The following is a 22,043-nucleotide window of genomic DNA, read 5'->3' on the forward strand; positions in this document are numbered from 1 at the left end:
TGTAATACCTATGTAGTTTAAAATGATCGGTTACTGTTTGTAATCACAATATTCACTTCCTCCCTACACTACTTGTATTAACACATTCTTTCTCAACTCTCAACTCTCAACTCCGACACCTGCACATCAAAATCTGACACGCTAGGTACCCCTTCATCATCAGTTTTGGATGTTCAGGGGTATGAGTGTATGCTTGTTACGTGTATGGTGTCTTTTCAAAACAAACTTCAGTTTTCCCAGGAAATGTTTGGTTTCTGCATGCAGTCTGTTTTTTCAAAATAAACTTAGAGCAGTAGTTCCCGACTGGTCCAGCCATGGGGTCCAGATTTCTCCTTAATCATTAATTCAAGGTCCACTCAGTTTAATATATTCAGCGTCATACTTGCGTTTGGCCATGTCATTGAGCTAGTTTGCTGTCTCTGTCAAGTAGCTGTCTGTTAGTCACTCACTCTACAGCAGGAAACAGCACTTCAACATTAAAGCTTTGTGCTGGAAATTCACCGTACCTAATAAAAAAGTGTGTTTTTGACAAACTTGACATGTTCACAAGTCACTTGCGGTCCATTCGGGATGGACCTGCGACTCACTTTTGGACTGCGACCCACTCGTTGGGAACCACTGACTTAGACCAGAGGTAAAAAACTTTTTAGGTTTACCTCCTCGGGTTAGGTCAGCAAAAGCACGTGGTTAGGTTTAGAAAAAAACATACTGGTCTGGCTTAAAATATGTCACATACGTCACATGACGACACCACTAGCATGCTACACATACTATTACACTATTTTGTTGTTAAAATGACTCTAATGATTTGCTTTCATATGGGGCACGAAAAGCGTTCTCCCATGTCAAAGTCCTGAGGTGATCCGTCCTCCTCCTCTCCCACCTGTTTTATGTGGACTTTCTCGTTCTTTATACTATGCTTCTTGCATCCAAAAATGCCATCACCTGGTGTGTCTCGTGCCGCCGCCTTGGGGTGCTTTGGTGTATCAGCATCTGATGCCAAGGGTTACTGACGAAGCATGGTTATATAACAGGTTGAGAGTGACACCGGGTTGCTTGTTCATACACTACAAGCTACTGTACTATTGTAGGAACTTAACATTTGTTGTAATGAAAAGTTAAGCTAACTAAGCTAACTGCCAATACCTACCTGTCCAACAGAAAATAGGCCATCTCCAAAGTGAAAGTGAGGCCAAAGATTAACTTTAATATTGGAACACGCTTTATCCACTTGGCATTTTGTCTCACTTTGCTTCTTTTTTTTTGACACTGTGTTCACGATTTTCATAGCTTCCTCTTGAATGGATGCTGCTACTTCGTAGTCGCCCAAAGGTTGCAGCCCAGAAATGTCCCAGCTACAGCAAATAAGAATAAAATAAGAAAATACATGCAGAGGGCAGAGTGTCTGCAGATAAATACACCACCACACACCTTGTGGAAACATAAGTGGCGACTGAGAGGGATTACTACTACGTGGAAAAATCCTTCATAGTATACCTTTAAGTAAAGAGAAGTCAGCACTAGGTCAGAATTGATAAACGTTATGAAAAATAATAAAAAACAGTAGTTTGAAGTTGTCTTTTTTAACAGGGCTCTCTGCTCATGTACCAAGGACAAGTGAGAGCATACAAGCTTTCATCAATCACAGGCAACAACAGGTGATTTCAATGATTGACACACCGTCAACCAGGGAGAAAAAATCACAAGATTTATCCTTTGGTGGGAATTAAATCCTGCAAACCGTTTGTCCCTGATTTGATTTTAAACATTCTAACAATAGTAAACCCCAGACACTGTGTTATGGCAGCTGTGTGATCCAGACAGCAGTAATCCTGTGTAGCCGCTGTGGAGGAGTACTTAACTGTCCAGGAGGGGGGAGGATTTAGAGCTGTAAAGTGCAGGTGTGCAGGCAAAGGTGACACAGGTTGGCTGATCCTGGAGGACCGAGACTGTCAGGGTCGTAAAACGGACGATTATCCCGGCCGAGACTAACTGCTGCTGGGAGGCTCACACCTGTAATCCCCCCCACCTGATCTTTCAACATCCAGCCTCAGCTGATGATGATGAAGGCCACACCGCACTTTAGTGTTGTTACTGGAATTTCTAACACAGATACAGTACCCTGAAAAATGTCCTTAGTCAATACTGTTTTCGATAACAATAAGAGAGAGGGGGAAAACGCAGCTGACCAATATATTTTTGACCAGGTACACGTGATGGTCTGTAGGTTAAATTTGCCACTCTTCAGTTTACCACACTGTACATTAACCAGGGCTGGTGGGTGTTTATTAGCTAGCGGTGTCTCTCATTTGGTGACTGCTAGTAACGCCGTCCAGACCCAACAGCGTTTCTGTGGAAACATTGCGCCCACCCTCCAGTCTCCCCCGTGTTCGCCACAGTGAGCAAGCAGGTCAGTTTTGAGTCACAAATCCCCCTTTAGCATTGTTTTTAGCTCTGTTAGCACTGTTAGCAGTGTCAACACGGCTAGTAGGGTAGGGCTAACATTGTTAGCTAACAAAGCTAACAGAGTTTTGCAGCTCAAAAAGAAGCTGCTTGCTCAATTGGGCCACCAGGGGGAAGACTAGAGGGTGGCTGTTGTGTTTCCGCAGTAATGTTGGGCATTATAGCGGCACTAATTTCTGAATGAGTAGTGCCACAGGCTCCTACCCAACCTGGGTGGTGCGCAGTGCAGAGCAGCCAAGGCTAACGTTAGCTAACCAGTGGAGACCGTTGCTAGCAGGCTCTGTCTGAGATTGGTCGGACAGGTGTATGGGCAAGAAACTTGACACTGTGGCGATCGCTCTGTGCAGACTCTGTCACCGAATGACATCACTAGAGCAAGATGGCAGCAGCTATATCTGGGATATTTTAGCTTCACTTCTATATACAGTCCAAAGTCAGCTAAGATGACATAAAAGAAAATAAAAGGTATTTACATCATGTCATCATGACAACATTTCACTACGTCATGAGTAGCACTTTGAAACGTGGCCCTAAAGCGCAGTTGCTTAATGGGGCCCCAGACCAAAAGGAAAGGCCTCTTGTATTTAAAGTCTTTTTTTTTTTTTTTCCTCAAATTAACCAGTTCGTCATCAGTTGATGGGTGTCAGGCTATCAAAAGCAAAATTAAGCAAAACTGACATCTCTAGTTTCAAATATCAGAGAAGATATGATCGATAAATCAATATTTTGGACGACACTATTGCAGTGGTTCCTAACTGGTGGGTCATGGGTCCATTCTGGATGGACCCCAAGTGACTCGTTAACATGCAGAGTTTGTAAAAAAAAAAAACACATTTTCTTTTTAAGTACGGTTAATTTCAGGTAAAGAGTTTTTATTTTGAAGTGCCGTTTCCTGCTGTAGAGTGACAGACTAACGGACAGCTACTTGACAGAGACAGCACACTAGCTTGATGACATGACCAAACACAAGTATGATGCCGGATATATGGATATATTAATCTGTGTGGACCTGGAACTAATGACTAAGGAGAAATCTGGACCTCATGGCTGGACCAGTTGGGAAGCACTGTACTATTGCACTACGCAACCTTGAAAATGTGATTAACACAAAGGGAGGTGAGTAATTACAAACATGTCATTTTGTCATTCATTAGCGTTGAATCACGTCATACTGTATGTTTTCTTTTGTATGCCTTCACGTTCGGCAGCGCTGTCGGCGATCGCAGCCCACAGGGCAGGTTAAGGCCTGTGTTGGAGCACTAGGCTGGCGGAGCAGCAAAGCTCCGAGCTCAGCGGAGAGGGCTTTCACCTCACCACACAGCAGCCATTACTCTAAATCACCCCGTCCTTCCTCCTCCCCCTCCCCTTTCCTCTCTGACCTCCGCTAGCATCCACTGACCTGGAAAATATCTGGTGAGTCGGAGCCACCGCGAGAGGCGCTGGCCTTTGCTTCGCCTGCAAACAGCAGAAATATTGAGCCAATTACAAGATTATTATCTGGTGGTAGTGGCAGGGGAACACTGTGGGAGTGTAGTTATGCCTGCCAGGGCTCCCTGCTGGAAGAGGAAAAATGAATCAAAGGCTTGCGGGGGAGAAGTGGACAGCACTCATGCCCACTTGCCTCTGTGTCTTTACAACTCCCGTCAATTGACAGACATTGGCTCAGATCCAAGGCAGGATAACGCCAGGAAACGGCCCATTCAGAGGTGATCGCCTGTTGGTTTTTGCTTCTCCTAATTCATATGTCATGTTGTCATATAATGCGTGCACCTGGTTTACAGTAAATAAGACCTTGTGGCTTTTTTTGGCATCAATACAACAGGCAGACATGAGTCACCGCAAGTATATGAGGGCAGAGTTAGTTTGCAAGTAAAATTCATTCAGTGGGGAAACGAAAGCAGTGATGCATCAGGCCCTTTATTCCAAAGCGGTTACTTTATAGACGAGCCTACAAAGGACGCATTGAGTGATGTACTGCACGTTACTGTGTACATTGGATTTGGTGTTTTTAATAGGGAATCGAGCTGCTTGGCTGAGTCCTGGCATCCTTCTCCAGCTAGTTAGTTCCATATGAGAGGAATGACGTACAATTACAACATGTGTTATGTTCTGTCATGTACACAAGCTGTTTGTTATGTTCTAAACTTCTTAAGTCATCCTAAATAGTTTTTCTTGTTTCTCTCCAGTTCTCAAACGCACGCCAAAGCAGTGAATTTGATTTAAAGGGAGGCCGGGGTTCATGTGCCGTGTTTCTTATTTCGGTTTGGGTCTGCGTCTTGTTTCATGAGTGGATCCCGCTGCCTGTGTTTCATGCATCAGTGTGCTGGGGGAGTCGTATTTTAGCAGCACGATGAAGACATCAAAGCGGGATCTGGAACTGCAGTAAATATCAAGCACTTGGACGGTTTGTCATCTGTTACATCACCTACCCTGCCAATAAAGTTTCATTAGAGAGCGCTGCGTGCTGCTGCTGCAGAATGGAAAGAAATACCCCAGTGTCGTTCACTTACTGTATTGTAAACTGTGAAATGTGTTCCTTGCTCTTTTTCCCAGCTGAAACTTGAAAGTTAACTCGTGTGCTTTAGTCATTTAATCAGTTGATGGACAGAAAATTAATCAATATAATTTTGTCTGGCAAAAATGCCATGATCTGCTCTAGAGGGTTTCACAAGTCCAAAATTTCTCTTTGCTCTTTGTAAAAACCGACCCAAGTGCAACATGCATGAATTAATAACATGAATAATAAGACCTCATGTGAAAGAGACCCAAAGATAATTACACCTAAACCATAACGTGGTACACCTGAACATGCCACACACTACCTGACTAGAGAGACTCGGGACCCAGGCAGAGTTTATGTTAGACTCTTTGTTGACTAACAAAATGGCCGTTAATATTCCAGAATTCCAGCCATAAAGAACATATTAAAACATAAAATACAAACCATATGATGCTCTTTGTGTTCCAAGCACGTCAAATTATATAACTTGAAAATAAGAGCCTGAATGAAGAAGCAGTCTATTAAACAGCGTGACTGGTCAGAGAATCAGTGGAGGCAAAGAAGGAAAAGGACTGTGTAAAGGAGGCACCAAGCATCACTGTAGCCCTCCATGATATGATCCAGGGAATCACCAGGCCAGCTGTCCACCGTCTGGATTGCCATAGTGGAGTGATGCGGATCTCTGGACAGATCTACAAGGAGACCTGCGGTGTGTTGAAGATACGCTGAAGAACGTGATCCATGATGCTGTCACCTACTGTACGGCTTCGGTGGATAAAGAAATCTGTCCATAATTGCTATCTAAAATCTTTTAATCTCTTAAATCTTTTAAGCATACGCCAGCTAACATATATACCCTGGGCCAGGTCAGGTCATAGATACTAAAACTGAACTGAAAACGGACTGAAATAACGACAGCTATGGCCACACCTATACTCTGAATTGGGGGTTATACCGTGGTTACGTTACCTAACCAACATTGTCACCATAATTGGGATCCATCAACAGATGGCACTCACCCGTCTCTCAAAGCAGCAAGCTAAGACACACTGTGACATTGACATATAGAAGATTGTGTACAAAAATACTGCAGCAGTGCTTCGAAATGGCCAAGAGGAACCAATGAGCGAAACTTTAGGTCCTTCTGCTGAAGATTTCACAGATAAGGAGCTGCATACATAAATGCTCGCTTGCCAAACTCTGTACGTACCCTCAGTACAGACAATAAAAAGTTTTGTGAATGGAGAGCAGAGCCATTTTCAATTTTTTGCTTAATGCACAAACACAAGTAGGCTGAAAGTAGGCCAAGAACAGTAAAGGAGGAGTGAGGGGTGGATCTGACTTTAAGCCTTAATAAAATGTGAACGTGTGAGTTATAGAAAATTCACCCCCTGTACAGTTGTCATGAATGTTGGAATTAGCTATAGAAACTAAAACAATTCTTGTACCAGGCTGTAAACATGTTTATTTCTGCTGTAAAGTTGGACATTTTCAGATGGGGGTCTATGAGGATTGACTCACTTTTGGAGCCAGCCTCTAGTGGCCATTAGAGGAACTGCAGTTTCCGGTACTTCCACATTGGCTTCAACTTCTTCCCCAGAGGTTGACACTTGCTACTAATGTGACACAACCAAATTTCTAAAGAAAGAGAATCATGTTTGGAATAAAACAGATGATATCTCTGGTTCTGCTACTTTTTTTTTTCATCATGAGCCCAATAATATTTAGAAGTAAATTGCTAAATTGGTGGCATGCTTCAACAATTATTTGACAATTAAAAATAATCAAAATCATGAGCGCTTAGCTGTAGGTCTAGTATGCATGTTTAAATTTACCTAAGAAACAAAACAAAATGGCCGATAACCAGTGTCTGTTTCACAGGACTGAACTCCACAGATGAACCTGAAACCATTCTCCCAATAACCATAAAATTTACATCAACCTGAATACGTGAGTGCTTTATGACTTACGACCGTACTTGGACTTCCCGACATGTCTGTCTTCATGTTGCGCACTGTACCACATACCTCACTGACCCTGAAAATCCCTCCCAGAGTGCCCTCGCACCACCGCTGTGAGTGCATCGACCACAGAACAAGCCTGACGCACGGCATCAAATATGGATGCTTCCTTTAGTACAGGCTCATTTCTTTTTCATAAAACAATAATGTTAGCTTTTGCATCATAAAGTTCCGGTACTGTAAGGAGTGTTACGGAAGTCTGGTGCTTCCCAAATCAGCATGTTGCCCATATCAGCAGGAAGAGGCTCAGGAAGGCTACCAGCATGTTAGCGTCTGGGATCCCCCATTTATCGATAATGAGTCTCTGTTCTTGACGTGTCAGCTCAGCAGCCATGGCAGTCCCAGGTGGCATTGGGTTTGTTTTAAAGCACCATCATCCAGCCTCACTCTGGACTCTGGGTGCGATGGGGCAGCGCTAATGTGAGAGGAAAGGAACCTTGTCCATGTTGCTCTTTACACAGCTGTAGTAGAGGTCGTAGACACTGAGAGGACTCTGGAGGTCAGGTGACGGTCAGTGTTGCAGGCGGATGTCGAGACATCGGTGCACCTGTGTTGCCGCTCTTGCTCTTATCGACCACTTCCTGCGCGTCCCCGATGTGCTGACCCACTCAGACACATAGCACGGATGTGTTTTGACATTGGCCTGGAGGTATTGACTTATGGCTTTTAGATCTGTTTCACTTCATGCGCTGATCTCAACCGGCAGCTGTTTTAAAGCCCGGAGCAGCCACAAGGAAACCTGGCAAAGATACACTCAAAATGTCACCTAGGTAATTGTGACTCCTCAGCAGCTTGTGATTTTTCCTCTGAAATGGTTTAAGTTTTATTGTCAAACATATTTTGGAATGATCTGTGACTTCCTTCCATGTGTGTCTTAAAAACAGTCTCGTCAAACATTTATTTTTTTAATCATGCAGCTCTTCTTTCGAACAACCTATTTTGCTGTTTCATCCTAAAAATTAACCCCCTACGTCTGTGTTCCCTGTGGAGCATTTGCACAGGATAAGCAGTTTACTGACATTATCTCCCAGATATGATGCACACAGTCATTTGTAACTCCATTGTAAACAACAGAAACACTACACAACACCACGAGCAGTGATGCACAATGTCAACTTGCTTTTCCTTCTTTTAAATGTGGGTTCAACAGACGGAACCGATTCTGCCACACATTGTCACGTTATTCAAATCATCATCCTTCTCTAACAATTTCACTCTTCTGATGGGTTTAAGCTTGCTTTTTTGCAAATGTGTCTTAATGCTGTGTAGAGAGATGTTCTTCCTGCACCCAAAATGCTGTCGAAACTCTCATTTATAATTGTCAACACAGCCTCCATAGTTCTCAACTGGGAAAGAGGCAGAGTGGAGGAGCTGAGATGCCGATTCTCACAGAATATTAGAGACTGTTCTCATGCGCTGTCTGTAAAGTAGTGCACCAGAATTCGTATGTAACTAACACAATCACAAAAGCTGTGATCATGTGACCACCAATGCACTGACAGGAGTAAAAAAAAATAAGTAGTGTACTCTGGGTAAGGAGGCAGGTTGGGGTGATAGATAGGTCAAACAAACACAATGTTTCCTAAGGACACCGGTGTTCGTGTCCCAAGCAAAACCGAGTGAACTCTGGGTTATTTTAATGTGCATTGTCACGTTACATTGAGTACGTAACTTTAACTTAAGTACGTAACCTTATGTCATGTGAAAGTGCCCAACCGTGATTTTTTTCCCACTAATCCTAACCTACGTAACTTTAATTTCCAAAACCTTAGCTATATAATTCTACAATAAGTACATAATTTCTGTAATTATGATGACGCCCAACCCTGTTTTTTTTTTCTTAATCCTAACCCTACGCAGCTTTACTTTCCAAAACCTAAGCTACATGATTTTACGTTAAGTACGTATATTTATGTAATGTGATGACACCCAACCATGAATTTTTTCCTAATCCTAACCTAGATTATTTTACTGTCCGAAACCTAACCTACGCAATTTTACTTTCCTAAACCTAAGATACATCATTTTATAATTAATAAGTAATTTTATGTCACGTGAAGATGCCCAACCATGATTTTTTTTTTCTTAATCCTAACCTGACGTAACTTTACTTTCCCAAACGTAAGATACATAATTTTGCATTAAGTACGTATATTTATGAAATGTGATGACACCCAACCATGATTTTTTCCTAATCCTAACCTAGATTATTTTACTTTCCGAAACCTAACCCTAGCAGTTTTACTTTCCTAATTTACTTTTCTCAGCCTAACCCACATAACTTTACTTTCTGAAACCTAAGCTTTGTAATTTTACGGTAAGTTCGTAATGTTATGTGATGATGATAACTGCCATGATGTCAGCAAATTCTGATTTTTGTTTTTCCTAATCCTAACCTAGGTTATTTTACTTTTCGAAACCTAACCTATGTAATTTTACATTAATCACGTGGCATGACGAAGGCCAACCATGATTCTTTTCGTAAACCTAATCTAACAGGTAAGGGTGCTAATTCGTTAGATATTATACGTCCCATTGTGTGAAGGTATGATGAACATTATCACGTGAACTCTGTGTTTAGGGAAATGTAGTAGGTAATTTACGGTGGAATAATACTTGAAAAATTACGGACATTCGCATCACAAATGATTAAATATTACAAATTAATACATGCCCCAAGGTAATACTCATGCAGTGTGAAAAGGGCTTAAGAGTAAAAATAAGTAATTTTATAGTGTTTACTGAGGAAAACACTCAAAAACTACAAGTCAATGCTTAAGTGGCTGTAGAAGTTATCTTGGAGTTTTGGAGGAAGAAATACTGTGATATTGAGTTATAAAGTCTGCAGAAGGTGGATGTCCAGGTGGTTGGATGAGTCAACAAAAGTTGGATTTTGATAAGGGGAGGCGACCAATCGTCTTCCATTCTCTACAGTCGATGTTGATTTATTTTTACCAAGACATTTTGGAGAAAAGCAGGATTGGACCCAAATGCAGATAACAGATGAGTAGGCAGCGGGACAGGAATTCAAATATTTATTTTTAAAAAGGCTCACAGGCTACAGTCCCAATATCAGGAAACATGCAACAGAAGTCCAAACAAAAGATGAAGACAAACTAACAAAGAACAAAAGAAACTTGGCAGGGATGAGCAGGGGATTACTAATTGGGGGAGTGAGAACAGGTGAGCAGGCGGGAAGGTGGCTGCAGGGCTGATGAGAGACAGGTGAAACTAATCGGGGAGGGGCAGACAATCAAAACAGGCGAGAAAACACACAAGGGCAGAAAGTGAAGTGGTCTGAAATGAGACGAGAGAGACAAAATAAAAGAGGAAACGCCAGGAATGAATGTTGAATGAGTCAAACAAAGGAAAAACATGACTCATGAGCGGAAAGACAGATCATGACACAACAATTGTTCCAAAACATTTAACAAGTCACTTTTGTACCCAACAAAACACAGCGGCATCACATCAGAAACACTTATATGTCTCATTCTGGAGGGTAATTAAAAACTGTGTATTGTGTTGTTTAATTTGGAGGACAGAGAAGCCGTTAGTGAAACCAGCCGTCACATTCATCCTGACAGAAATGTGCTGTGTTTGTGTAACGCTTGTCCTCGGCAAAGATCTCAGTGCCCTCTGTCTCATTTCACCCTGTGTGTGTTAAACGGAGCATGATTGTTTACCAGCTTATTTCTGGTAAAGAAAAAACGGCGCCCATCACATCAGAAATAGACACTCAGCGACAGGAAGGAGCTGTACTTGGATCATGCTCGTGCTTGCCACCGCGGGTCCTGAACAACTACAGCCTCAAGTGTTGAGCACTCTTTTCAAAATTTCCGAGGACCTCCCTCCTTCAGGGTCTCAGTAGTTCTGTCACGGGTGGCAAACGGCGTCTACCCTGGGAGCAGCCTGGGCCACTTTGTCAGCGCCAGTCCTCGCTTTAAGCAGCAGCAGCCAAGCAGATGAATAATTAACGCCTGCATTCTGTACTTTGGTGAATTTTAAAGCTGTATTCTGCAGAGGCTCTAAATGGCAGAGGGAGGGCGCGTTAATCATTCATGGGCTGCTTTTACCCGCTTTGCTTAAGGTCACTGTCCTGAAGGCAGCTGGGCAGAAGGAACGCAGAGAAAGAGGAGTGGGAGAAGACGGGCGGCGTGGCCGAGTGGATTAGCTGGTTTCCCATCCCTTTTGTGAGTCTGTGGTGGAAAGGGCTCAGCTCAAGTACACATGAGGAAATGATGCCAAATAAATGTTAGAACCTCCGGTTATGTCTGTGAACTTTACTGGTATAAATATTTGAGGTGGGACTTATGAGTTTACTTTCATCACTAGGAGGTGAAAAGATTTAAAGGAACAGTGTGTAAGATTTAGGGGGATTTAGTGGCATCTAGTGGTGAGGACTGCAAATTGCAACCAGCTGAAACTTCTCCCAGTTAGATTTCCTTCAGTGTTCATTGTTCGGGGGGTTTGTACCAGGACTGAATTATCCAAAAAAAGTCTCCTCTCTAAAACAAACTGACCAGGTGATTAAAACTGGAAAAACACTGAATATAGTAGTTTTATGTTGTAACAATCTTCCGCATATCGCAGACCGGCCACTAGCCCAGCACCTGTTAATGTGTGCTCACATTTTTCCTCCGATAACTTCCAGAAGATCCAGAAGATTTTCATGGAGGTTTCATCCTCATCCTCTCTAAAACACATCATGTGCTGCCCCTAGCACACACCAGACGCGTCACACTGTAGCTCGCGAGCTACAGTAGCGAGCTACGACTCGCCAAGTAATATCTTTTTGGCGTTGTCTTTATAATGACAGGATCGTGGATTGTTTAGCATGACCTCAACAACTTGTCTCTCCTCTTCAGTTCTTTGTCACACACAAGAGAGTTCTCTTTGCACATGAAATGGTGAGGACAGGAGTCGAGCTGCCACAGGAGCAGAGAAGACGAGCTGCTACAGGAGCTGTTATGTACAAGCTGAGAGTGAGTGGGGGAAAAATACATTTAATTCCAGGGACAGCAAGAGTGGAAATAGGACAGTGGCATAAAGGGCAGCGGGACGGCGCATCCAGAAGCGCCAACATGTATCTAGCCGCCGCCAGTGTGGAGTTGTACATTGACAATAACGGGGGCATTTTTTGTGACGCTCGGCATTTGCCACTTGTGTGTTTTGGTCTTAAAACAAATAGACCTGATGAAACCACTTAATAAAGCTGTTTCACATTTTTAAAAAATCTGTTTCTCCAATGCTCTTATTGCAAAGGGGCTTCTAACTGTTCTGTTCAAACTCAATTCCCCAAATCATGTTCCAAATAGATTCAGTACTTAAGAACATTTCTATCCAGCAGAGAGAGGAACTTACAATGTTTGTCTACCGTTTCCAGAAAGTGAAAGACAGGAAGCTGATCAATTATGCTGGGAGGGCCTTTCGCCTCACATATCAATATTTTATAAGCAGCACTATCATAGTAGGACAGAATTGACATTTTTCTGTTAGCGCCATATGACAGTGAAGAATACCCCCTTTCAAATGGACCCAGGGGAGTCGCCTTCTTGATTTCATAAGCTCTCAGGCTACATTAAGGAGCACTGAGGCAGCATCTGCGTACTATCACCTCAAGAATGTCTCTTACATCCAGAGGCGCTGAGCCAACACTGCAAATCAACATTTGGTCACACCTCTCGGCAGCTAATTGAGCTCGGAGAAACACACCTGATAGAGATCAAATAAATAAACGACTGCAAACAAACGGTTTCCAGTGTTATTCTTCATTGATTGGATTCACAGTTTTTCAGCCTGTTTATTGAAACAAGAGCGGCGGTACAACTGTGACAGTCGCTCAGTGTGATTCAGTCAGAAGTGCAGGTCAAATAAATATCTCACTTCCTCTCTGTGTCTCTTTTCTGCAGGGAGCTGATGCCCAAAACCCTGGAGGGCCAGATCACCATGGAGAAAACCCCCAGCTACTTTGTGACCCGAGAGGCTCCAGCCAGGATATCCGCCATGTCCCGGGACACCAAGCTGATCGTGGTGGTGAGGGACCCCGTCACCAGGGCTATCTCGGACTACACGCAGACGCTGTCCAAGAAGCCCGACATTCCCACTTTCGAGAGCCTCACCTTCAAAAACAGGACTACGGGACTCATCGACACCTCGTGGAGCGCCATCCAGATCGGCATCTACGCCAAGCATCTGGACAACTGGCTGCAGTACTTCCCCATGGAGCAGATCCTGTTTGTGAGCGGCGAGCGTCTGATCAGCGACCCGGCCGGAGAGCTGGGCCGCGTGCAGGACTTCCTGGGACTCAAGAGGATCATCACGGACAAACACTTTTACTTCAACCAGACCAAGGGTTTCCCGTGCCTCAAGAAGGCGGAGGGCAGCAGCAAGCCCCACTGCCTGGGTAAAACCAAAGGGCGGACCCATCCGAACATTGACCCTGAGGTGGTGCAGAGGCTACGGGACTTCTACAGGCCCTTCAACATGAAGTTCTACCAGATGACAGGGAGGTTCTTTGGCTGGGATGACTGAATGTGTTTTTCTCTGAGGACTGTCAGAAATACTGCAGCGGAGTATTAAGACCACTGATTGGGGGAAAATGAGAATGAAGTCGTAATATTTCAACAATCATAATGTCACAAGAAAAGTCTAAAGGAATGAATGCAAAACATTTACAAAAAATATTCTGTGAATAACTTAGCAAAAATAAAGGAAAGCAAAAATATTTAGAGTATTTAAGAGTCGGGCAATAAAACATGTACATCTAATCTGATGTAATCTAGCCTATGTAATAGAAAAGTGTAATTGTTATATAGAAACATAACCACATAGAAAAAAACTAACTAATCTCATAACATCATAATTTATTCACAAAAATACTTCATACTTTTAATTTTTTTTGTAACATTGAGATTTTATTCTGGTCAAATTATTACATATAATTTATTTTGTTTTTTGTTTTTGTTTTAACTTTACACCATAGCTCTAATATATAATATATAAATACATATATTAAATAAATATAATATATTTGAGACAGGGATGCACCGATTGTCAATTTCTGGGTAGATACAGATACCAGTGTTTAAAATAACAATTTGGCCGATAGTGATGTTTTTTTGTTCATTTTGGGGTTCTTTTGTTGTGTATTCTCCTTTTTATGCCAGAAAAGAAGAAATCTTAATTAAAAAATATATAGATATTATTATTATTATTATCATTATTATTATTATTATTATTCCCTCTCTAATATCTATTTCTTAACAAATTTCTCCTCCAAACAACTGTATTTTTTCAATTTTCATTCCAAAAGCTAAATTTTACAAAATTACATTTGACATGATTTGAACACATCATGATAACGTTATAATGCACTAACACTTAGCTAACAGCTAACGTTAGCTAATTGTGTAACATAAGGGCACGGTCAGAAAGTGAATCCATGCAAGTAACTGTTGCCTGCTGGAGCGATATTCGGGCTGAATTCAGGCAGTCTGACGTGACAGACATGGAAAGCTAGCTTGCTAGCTAACATTAGCTAGTTTGCTAATAAATGCCGCTAAACATTAATGTACCTCTTTGAATTCAAATCTCTCATGATGGTCATACAGCAGCAGCTGGTCAGACCGACATATTCTCACTCCTATCTCGTCACATATAGGTGTTTGGTCATGGACTTTCCACGTCCACATACAACGTGTAAGGTACCCTGGGTGCGTTGGTTGTTGACATTCTGGGACAAGTTCTCATCTTTTAAAATACACTTCTGTTTTCACAGGAAATTTAACATTTAAATACAGTCTCTTTCAACATAAATGTAATACGTCTGTTCAACACCGCAAATTGATGTTTTTTTTTTCCCTTTAACAAAAAACACATGGTTTTTGTTGAGGAAAAAAAGAAAAGGGTTTGGCTTTATAATTTTACGAGACATGAACACTGCTCTCTTGGGTGAAAGTTGGTGTTTGTTGGACCCATCCACCACCCCTCTGCCCCACTAAACTTGGACTTTCACTGCCTTAATTTTCATTTTTGTCCCGCCGGTTGCCATTAAACTGTAACGGCAACCAGCCGCATATCATGCTGATGTTAAAGGACATCTTTTTTTGTTGGTTTCTGACGAAGCAAGTCACTACCCAAGCGCCGGAGTTTGACGACTCTAGAGTGAGACTGTGCTCGTTAGACACTGCAACAGTCAGTGTCTCCTCCACACCGTACTTCTGTGCTTTTGGTTGAGGCTGTGACTTTGCCTGTCAAAGTTCTAAAGTTTACTCCTCGAAAGTGAACACAAGGCAAATATTCGCCAGTGTTAATTTTGCTCATGCGTGACCGTACTCTAAATGTGAAATCGGGTACGTCGTCTGATTCGTCAATAGTGAGTTTATTGTCTCCTTTGATCTTGAAGGTATCCTGTGGAAGATCTCCGTTTGTCCTAAACATGTTTTCTGTCGTCTCCAGGACAACAAAACACTGTTAGTCTGGAGCCATGCTTTTTATCTGCATGAAATTTATGTGACATTTGCTGATAGGTCGATGGCAGTCAACAAGGCGAATATCGTCCGATCCCTATGTTCAGTCGATAAATCGGTGCATCCCTAATTTAAGGAATATAACATCTTAAATGTTAAAGTGTTGGATTTATCAAAAAATATCAAAACTTAAATCTTTTCTCGTAATATTGTGATTTTATTCTTGAAATATTACAACTTTTTTCTTAAAATATTTTGACTTTATTCTGTAAATCTTGTATTTCCCCTGACAGTGTTCCTGTTACTCCGTCCTCAGCACTAACCTAAGCAATACATGGCTGTCCCAGCAGAGAAAGAAGAAGCCCAGTCTCCCTCAGTGGCTCCCTAGATATGCAATATTTCACTGTTACATTTTTCATCATCAGAGCTGCCTCTAATCCACAATCATGGAGATATTGTCCTCTAAAAATACATTAAGTTGTAGAAGGATTTGCGCCGTATCTCCCTGCACTATCTGAAGTTTTTTTCTTCCTTTGAGTTTGAAGTCGTCGGCTGTGACACAGAAATATTGTATGCGGTGCTTCTTTAAGAAGATGGGTGAAATCACATCGTGTCCGGGAGCTTTTGATAAAAGCTGAGTGATTTAATGCCATATTTTAAAACATACATAGCTGCTTTCAAAATTTAACATTTTTCTAGCAAAAGGATATGAAAAGATAAAAAATATATGTATTTTTGAAATGTATTTATTCAAGAAGTACACAAGCAGTATGTATGTATTTTGAATAACTCCTCAGTGATTATTTGCTCTCATTATTATTATTATTATAATTATTATTATTATTATGCGCCCCATGCCTTTAGAGTTTGTTTTATACTAAAATACATGTTATCCTCATTTTAATTTCAGGTCATCCGCTCTAATATTTACTGCACAGTGTGGGAACGCTTGTCTCCACGTAGCTTTCAGTGCCAGAGCTGTGAGTTTGTTATTTCGGCGGTGGTTTCTCCGCCTTCAGTTAATGAAGTTACAGGCAAAGATAGCTCTCACTGTTATTCAAGCAACAGCGACTCTGGTGGAGGAGAAAGACCTCCTGCCCAAACTGTGACTCAAATTTCCTCAACATGCCTCCTTGTGAATTGAATACACTTGATGTCACTGGCCTTCCTTGCCTCGAGGCGATCTGTGTGTGTGTGTGTGTGTGTGTGTGTGTGTGTGCGTGTGTGTGTGTGTGTGTGTGTGTGGAAGTCTTTTTCCACCCAAGTCTTTTTTAAACCCAGGGAGCATGAGAACAATGGCTGAGTTGTGTTCCTAATTTCAGTCTACTTGTATTGTGAGCCACTTTCTGAAAGCAGATGTGCCTCAAAAGACACAAAATGTTTTTTGGTGTGAGCATCAGAAACGAACCTAATATAGATTTTCCGGGGGGGGGCCAGGATTATATTACCGCTCTAATTGTGCTGTTCTGACTGTTTTTCTTAAAGTTGTTGGGATTTTTAAGGCACTCCTTGAATAAAAGATGTTATATGTAAATATTTGATTCACGCTGGCCTTTATATATTTTTCCTATCCCGCCTCAGAGATGCATGCATGCGGTGTAATAGGACACCGTATCCACAATGCTGCTCACGCATCTAACAAGCTCAGCCTCCTGCAGAATCATAAGAGCACTCCCTCGCTGCTCTCCTATCTCCACTGTTACACCTTCACACATTGTCTCTGCTTATCTCTGTCCAGCCTCCAGGGCACAGTGTCACAGGAGGCACTCAGGGGGTTTGAAAGATGCTTGCAATCTGGAAGCTGTACAGTATTTTAGGTCTCCTGGCAGCTTGAGGACTCGGAGCATTTGGGCGTAAAATGTCAAGAAAAGTTGGAGTGCCACTCCTGGATGTCTCGGCTTTGAAATGCAGGAACTCTGAGCTAATATGTACCATATGGAAGAAGATAATACTGAAATAAAGGAAGCAAATATCTATATATTCTAATGTTTAAAGGTGGAATGCGGAGGATTTGTTGCAAACTGCAACCTACTGAATACCCCTCAGCTCAACCCTCCCTTTCCAAGTATGTTGGACGACTTCTGGTGGCCTTCAGGTAACATAAAATGCAGAATGTTCTGTCTGGAGCCCGTGTTGGGTTTGTGTGTTCTGGTCAAGGGTCGGCAACCTCAAAAATATTTCAAAAAAAATCTGTGAAACATATTTGAGCCTCATTACAAAGGTAATATAGCCTATTAAGTCTAAATTAGCCCATAATAATAGCCTAAATGAGCATTATTTGATGTGTTATACTACAAAGTTGCTACTGTGCAGGGCACTATTTATGATCGTTTGGTACTTCAAGTATCTCAGGGTCGTGTTCATGAGGGAGGGTAAAATGAAGCCCAAGATGGATGGTGATGCGGGCGCTATGCCAGACCATCGTGGTGAAGAGGGAGCTGAACCAAAGGGCAAAGCTTTCGATTCACCCAACCCTCACCTATGGTCATGAGCTCTGGGTAGTGACTGAAAGAATGAGGTCGCAGATACAAGTGGCCGAAACAAGTTTCCTCAATAGGGTAAGGAGCTCGGACATCCGGAGGGAGCTCGGAGTAGAGCCGCTGCTTCTTGGCATCGAAAGGGGTCAGTTGAGGTGTTTCAGGCATGTCCAACTGGTAGGAGGCCCTGAGGGAGACCCAGAACATGCTGGAGGGATTATATATCTCGTCTGGCCTGGGAACACCTCGGGGTCCCCCAGGAGGAGCTGGAAAGCGTTGCTGGGGAGAGGGACGTCTGGGGTGCTTTGATTGGCCTGCTGCCCCCGCAACCCGGCTTTGGATAAGCGGATGACAATAGATAGATGGATAATGGATAATGGTACTTCTTTTTTTGATTTGGCATTCATAACTACTCAGCTAGGAAGAATCAAGACGAGCCACCACTGTCGAGGTTCGGCAAAATTTCAAAGAAAAGGTGCCACGCATCACGTTTTCACAATTGGAGAATGCAAGAATTTCTTCAGCCCTACCACACTGTTAGCCACAGGAGAGGGTACTACTGTGGGACCCTGGCATGTTTCTAGAGTAACCCAGGTTCTGGGGTACTCTACAAACATGGCGGTATATGGCTGAGCTGAGGAAGACAACCCGCTCCCTATGTAGACATGAAAGGCTCAAAGTTCTGATGTACCAGAAGTTCATCAGATTGCCAGATTGTTGACTTTTTGGGGGGATATTCAGGCCTTGACACCCACTCCAATCTGAACCAACGGCAATCGACCTGAATGAAACACATCCCAGATCCAAAATTAGTCAGGTTTGATCAGTCTGAGGTTTAAATCATGCTTAATCTGCTCAGCTTTAATGTAACGGTGTATATACAGTATATCAATCACAGCTCACGCCTGAAGGGACAGTCTCTCTCTTTATGTATTTTCCTGCAGAGATGTCTCTACTCCCTAAACACACTTGTACTCTTCTCCCCCGTCTCCATCTTTTCTTTCCTCCTCCGCTGCACCTGTGTGTTTTTCCTCGCTGAAAGAATCTCTCGGGCGTTCTCCCTCCCGCAGCCTGCTGACTGATTTGAGAAATTGCACTGACAGGCACTTAGCAGACGAGCCAGGATGAGAGGAGGGAACCTGTTGAAAGTCAGCAAATATCTGAGGCTTATTCATGCTGATCGTCAGCGAGCTTCGATGATGTTGTGACTTTAGCAGAGTCGAGGGAGTGTGGAGGAGGGGAAGGTGGAGGCCTGATGTCCATTTGTTGACTTGTTCAATTTGCTTGTTATTCCTTCCTGAGTGGGTCAGCGGGGCCTCTTCAGTGATGGGTTCCTCACAGTAATAAACAGAGACAGTTTTCATCCTGCCGCTCAATCCTCTGAAGGGCAGCTAAGTATGAAAGAGAAAATGGAGCGGCCACATCTGCTGCGGGACGGCGTGCAGACCACCCCTGTCAGAGCGCATTCAGCTCAGTATCAATGGCACAGACCTGGAGAGAACTTGAAGTCTGTCTATTGAAAAACAGCTGACCGCATGTGGTGGGTTTTCGGAGGGTGGGGCGAGCTGCTGCAGAAAGACAGGCATTTCTGGTAGCCTCGCAAATCTCTTTGATCCGCGCTTTCTTTCTTCTTATATTTCCCCTTTCATGCTTCTCCTACTCACTCCATCACTATCACCCTCACAAACACACATGCGTATGGACGCAGGAGCACCTGTGTGGGGTCACCTGTGCACAATTAGCTCGCACCCCTCCTTTAACTCTAACTAAGCCACCAAAACCTCCACTCATCCAGACCCCCGTCTCCTTACACGCAACTCTGAGCCTGTTTTCGCACACACAGATGGTACAGGAGCGTGGCAAAAGATGGGAGGGCTGTACAATAACAAACCGCCAATGCTGTAGAAAAACACGGTTCGGAGCATGTGTGTGTGCTCGCATGTGAAGTGCTACGAGCATCATATAGGCCATGTAAAGTGATGAAGTAAGGGGGATTAGAGAGGCTGCTTTGAAGAGGACGGCAGCAGCAGGAACATTTGCGTGCATGTAGGATCATTTGTGTGTCTCTACAGGTTCTGTATGTAACTTCAAGAAAATCCTTATTAGTAAGACCTCTCTCTGAGGAAGGGGAAATGAATTATTGATAGAAGGCTGGAAAATATGTTTAAATCATATTTAAAATAACGTCACTATCTATAGTGCTCCTATATTTAAAGATGTAAGACTTTTTTAAAGCACTCATTTGATATTCTTCTCTTAAACTTTGGTCACAAATTTCTAAAAATGAGTGTTAGTGAGCACTTCTCCTTTTCCAAGACAATCCATCCACCTGACAGGTGTGGTGAATCAACATTATTTATTTTATTTATTAATAGAGAAATATATATTTTTAGTGGCTAAAAAAGTCTTGGATTCTTAACTTAAACCTGTAACACTGAACACCTTAACACTGACCCAGATAGCATGCATACATCTGGCTGACGTCGGCCTAAGGACGACACATCGGCCCTTAATTTATAACGTCTGACAAGCGGATATCTTCAAATTTAATACTCTTTTGTCCCAGCTCTTCAAATGTCTCTGTTACATCAGCTTTGGGTCGGCCCATACCTGCCCACATATAGAAGTCGCCATGGAAGCCATGGTCTTTGTTTGGAACTGAGCTCGCAGGTCGCAGCATCTCATCGCAGTTGGTTTCAGGTAAGCTAATTGGAATAAATTGGCAGAAAACAGCTATGTTGTTTATTCTGTGACTGTTAAAAGAGGTTCCTGGTGAGTGGCGAGGCACGACTGGGTGTATATAGCTTAGCACAGGTCCCCACCAGCTAATGTTAGCTTTCGTTAGCTGTTAGCTAGTTTAGCTCGTGTTAGCTAACATGCTACAACTGTGGTGTTTTCATTTTATTTTCCCTAGTTGATGTAATCTGCTTATGTGGTTATCGTGAGCACTCGTTTTGGGTTAAAAGTGGAAGTGCCCGGAGCTGCCACCCGTGGTCTCGGGCAGGGCTTGAGACTTGGGAACCACTCATAGTGAAGTTTAAGGATGCCTTCGGTATGTTGTTAATGTGATTTTATGGGCAATTTATCAGTCGAGGTCTCAGCGCAGTTTTGAAACCACTGTTTTTCCGAGATGGAGGACTGATTGTTGAGCTGCTGTTAACAGTTTACGTCAGCTCAGTTTGTTTCTGATCTTTGAGACCAATATTCATAAGCTATGTTTCCATCCAAAAGTGATTCAAATCATTGGGAAATGCGTATTAAAAGAAATACGAATCCTGTGTGTTTCCATTACATGTACGTACTTTGGTGAAAACTACAAACTCACACGAGTTTTCCGCAGAACCGGAAACAAAACAAGTCTCGCATTCTTCCTCTTCTACGTTTTCTAGCGGTTGGCAACCAGCTTGTAAATGCATTACCGCCTACCCGACCCGGAGTGCGGATATCACCATGGAGAGAGGTGTGCTACGTCAGACTTAATTTGAACATAACTGTTTCCATCCCCCATTTTGCAAATCAGCATTTTTCGAATCAACCAAAACCCGGCTAAAGCGAGTATATTTTAGTTTGTGTGAATCAGGGGATTTTAATTCGAATTTTCCAAAACAAACGGATCTTGTTATTTAACAGTTTCAGCACTAAATTAAGAAACTTTTCGACCTTTTCAATTAAAGGCCGATGTCTTGCCAATGTATTGGCAATGAGCAAACGCTCTCCCTGCTACGTCTTAACAATTTAAACTTGATACATCGGGCCAACATCGGCCAGATGTTTGTGTGCTATCTGGGGAATATACACTGAGCTGACTTTACGAACAACCATGTAGAATAGCTAAGTTACAGCTAGCTGGCTAACATTAGCTCAGGTTACAGTTAGCTGACTGGCCGCTACTGCATTACTCTTAGCTAGTGGAAAGCGTCACTACACTACAAAATGTCTACGCAATGGAAGCAGCATGTTGTGGTGGGTGCTGGTCATTTGTTGACGTCAGTGGACTCCATTTCTTCGCTAACGTTGAAAATTTAACCCCGAGTCCTTCTCACAAAAATCAGTCTCATAGAAGATCGTCTCTATTTTTAGTTTACGTCACAACCTGTTCATCCATTGGCAA

At 42.7% G+C, this 22,043-nt stretch overlaps 1 protein-coding gene across 1 annotated transcript in view; it reads left to right on the forward strand.

The window, feature by feature from the left end:
- The window catches only part of LOC125880570 (heparan sulfate glucosamine 3-O-sulfotransferase 3A1-like), a 57,668-nt gene extending 40,699 nt beyond the window's left edge, over nt 1-16,969 (forward strand). Inside the window, exon 2 of the mRNA XM_049563150.1 lies at nt 12,897-16,969. Within this exon, the coding sequence (XP_049419107.1) occupies nt 12,897-13,518 (622 nt within the window). The 3' untranslated portion in view covers nt 13,519-16,969. The remainder of the gene's footprint in view (nt 1-12,896) is intronic.
- The last annotated feature ends 5,074 nt before the right edge of the window (nt 16,970-22,043 follow it).

Source organism: Epinephelus fuscoguttatus, linkage group LG20 (genome assembly GCF_011397635.1).
Source record: "Epinephelus fuscoguttatus linkage group LG20, E.fuscoguttatus.final_Chr_v1".
In the NCBI taxonomy this organism is placed as follows: domain Eukaryota; kingdom Metazoa; phylum Chordata; class Actinopteri; order Perciformes; family Serranidae; genus Epinephelus; species Epinephelus fuscoguttatus.